Source organism: Crocuta crocuta, unplaced genomic scaffold, assembly GCF_008692635.1.
Source record: "Crocuta crocuta isolate KB4526 unplaced genomic scaffold, BGI_CrCroc_1.0 scaffold1468, whole genome shotgun sequence".
NCBI classification, from domain to species: Eukaryota; Metazoa; Chordata; class Mammalia; order Carnivora; family Hyaenidae; genus Crocuta; species Crocuta crocuta.
Window position 1 is genome coordinate 157,844 of NW_027531991.1, and position 1,117 is coordinate 158,960.

Genomic DNA, 1,117 nt, shown 5'->3' on the forward strand with positions numbered 1-1,117 from the left:
CTGTTACATTCAGCGTTTTGTGACCTAAAGATATAGGGCGATACTGGAATTATTTTCTCCTCAAATGACAAATTTATGATTTGTCATATATCAAAATATTTTAACATTCACAGAACCTTAGGAAGGAGACTCAAATTTTTGTTGCCATGTGTTAGGCTGGGTACTGGCCGATACGAACATCTGTGCCAATTTAATTTTCACTTCAAAGAGCAAGAAGATGTGATAACAAAACTTAAGTTTGATGTGGTTTAGCTTTGTTACCAGTTCAACTCCCATTTGATTTGGGATTTGCTTTAAAAATGCTAACATTTTGGGGTGCCTGGGTGGCTCAGCCAGTTGAGTGTCCAACTCTTGATTTCAGCTTAGGTCATGATCCCAGGATTGTGAGATCGAGCCCCGTGTTGGGCTCTGTGCTGAGTGTGGAGCCTGCTTGAGATCCCCTCTCTCTCTCTCTCTCTCTTCCCCATCTCTAAAATTAAAAAAATTTGCTTTACAGTGCTTAAAAAAAAAAAAAAAAAAAAAAACATTAGTAAAAAATTGGAGTATTTCTAATATTTTCCAAAAATAAGAGTTTTTTTGCAGGGTGAAAATAGATTGCCATAAATGAGCATATACATTTGTGGTTGGGTCATTAATTTCTTTGCATTAAACCTGAATTAAGAATTGCTTTTATTCTTCCAAAAAGTCCTCATTCTGAATGGGTTTGCATTTGTACCTGTCTCACTGTATTGATTTTCTTTTGTCCACAGGCCGGATTTGGTTATGGCTTGCCAATTTCTCGTCTTTATGCCAGATATTTTCAGGGAGATCTGAAACTCTATTCCATGGAAGGGGTCGGTACTGACGCCGTCATTTATCTGAAGGTACTGCCCTTTATTAGTTCTCTGAAGGCATCTTTACTTTTTAAAGCTTTCAGTTCTTATAACTAATGGAGAACATCATCTCTTAGGTTCAGTTCACATTTCCCTCAGTTTTATGGGAAAACCAAGGTATGTCCTGCCCTTGATTTTCTGCTCATGTGTAGCCAAGTATGAAACATGGACACGTAAAAACTTGAATACTGATTTTCAAAACTAAGGATCTTAGTTGTGATTTCTTTGAAACTTGCATAACCATC

General features: G+C 37.0%; 1 protein-coding gene across 1 annotated transcript in view; it reads left to right on the forward strand.

Annotated features, from left to right (window-relative positions):
• Positions 1–1,117, forward strand: part of PDK3 (pyruvate dehydrogenase kinase 3) — a 148,276-nt gene that overhangs the window by 132,367 nt on the left and 14,792 nt on the right. Inside the window, exon 10 of the mRNA XM_077775057.1 lies at positions 750–863. Coding sequence (XP_077631183.1) covers positions 750–863 — 114 coding nt within the window. The remainder of the gene's footprint in view (positions 1–749; positions 864–1,117) is intronic.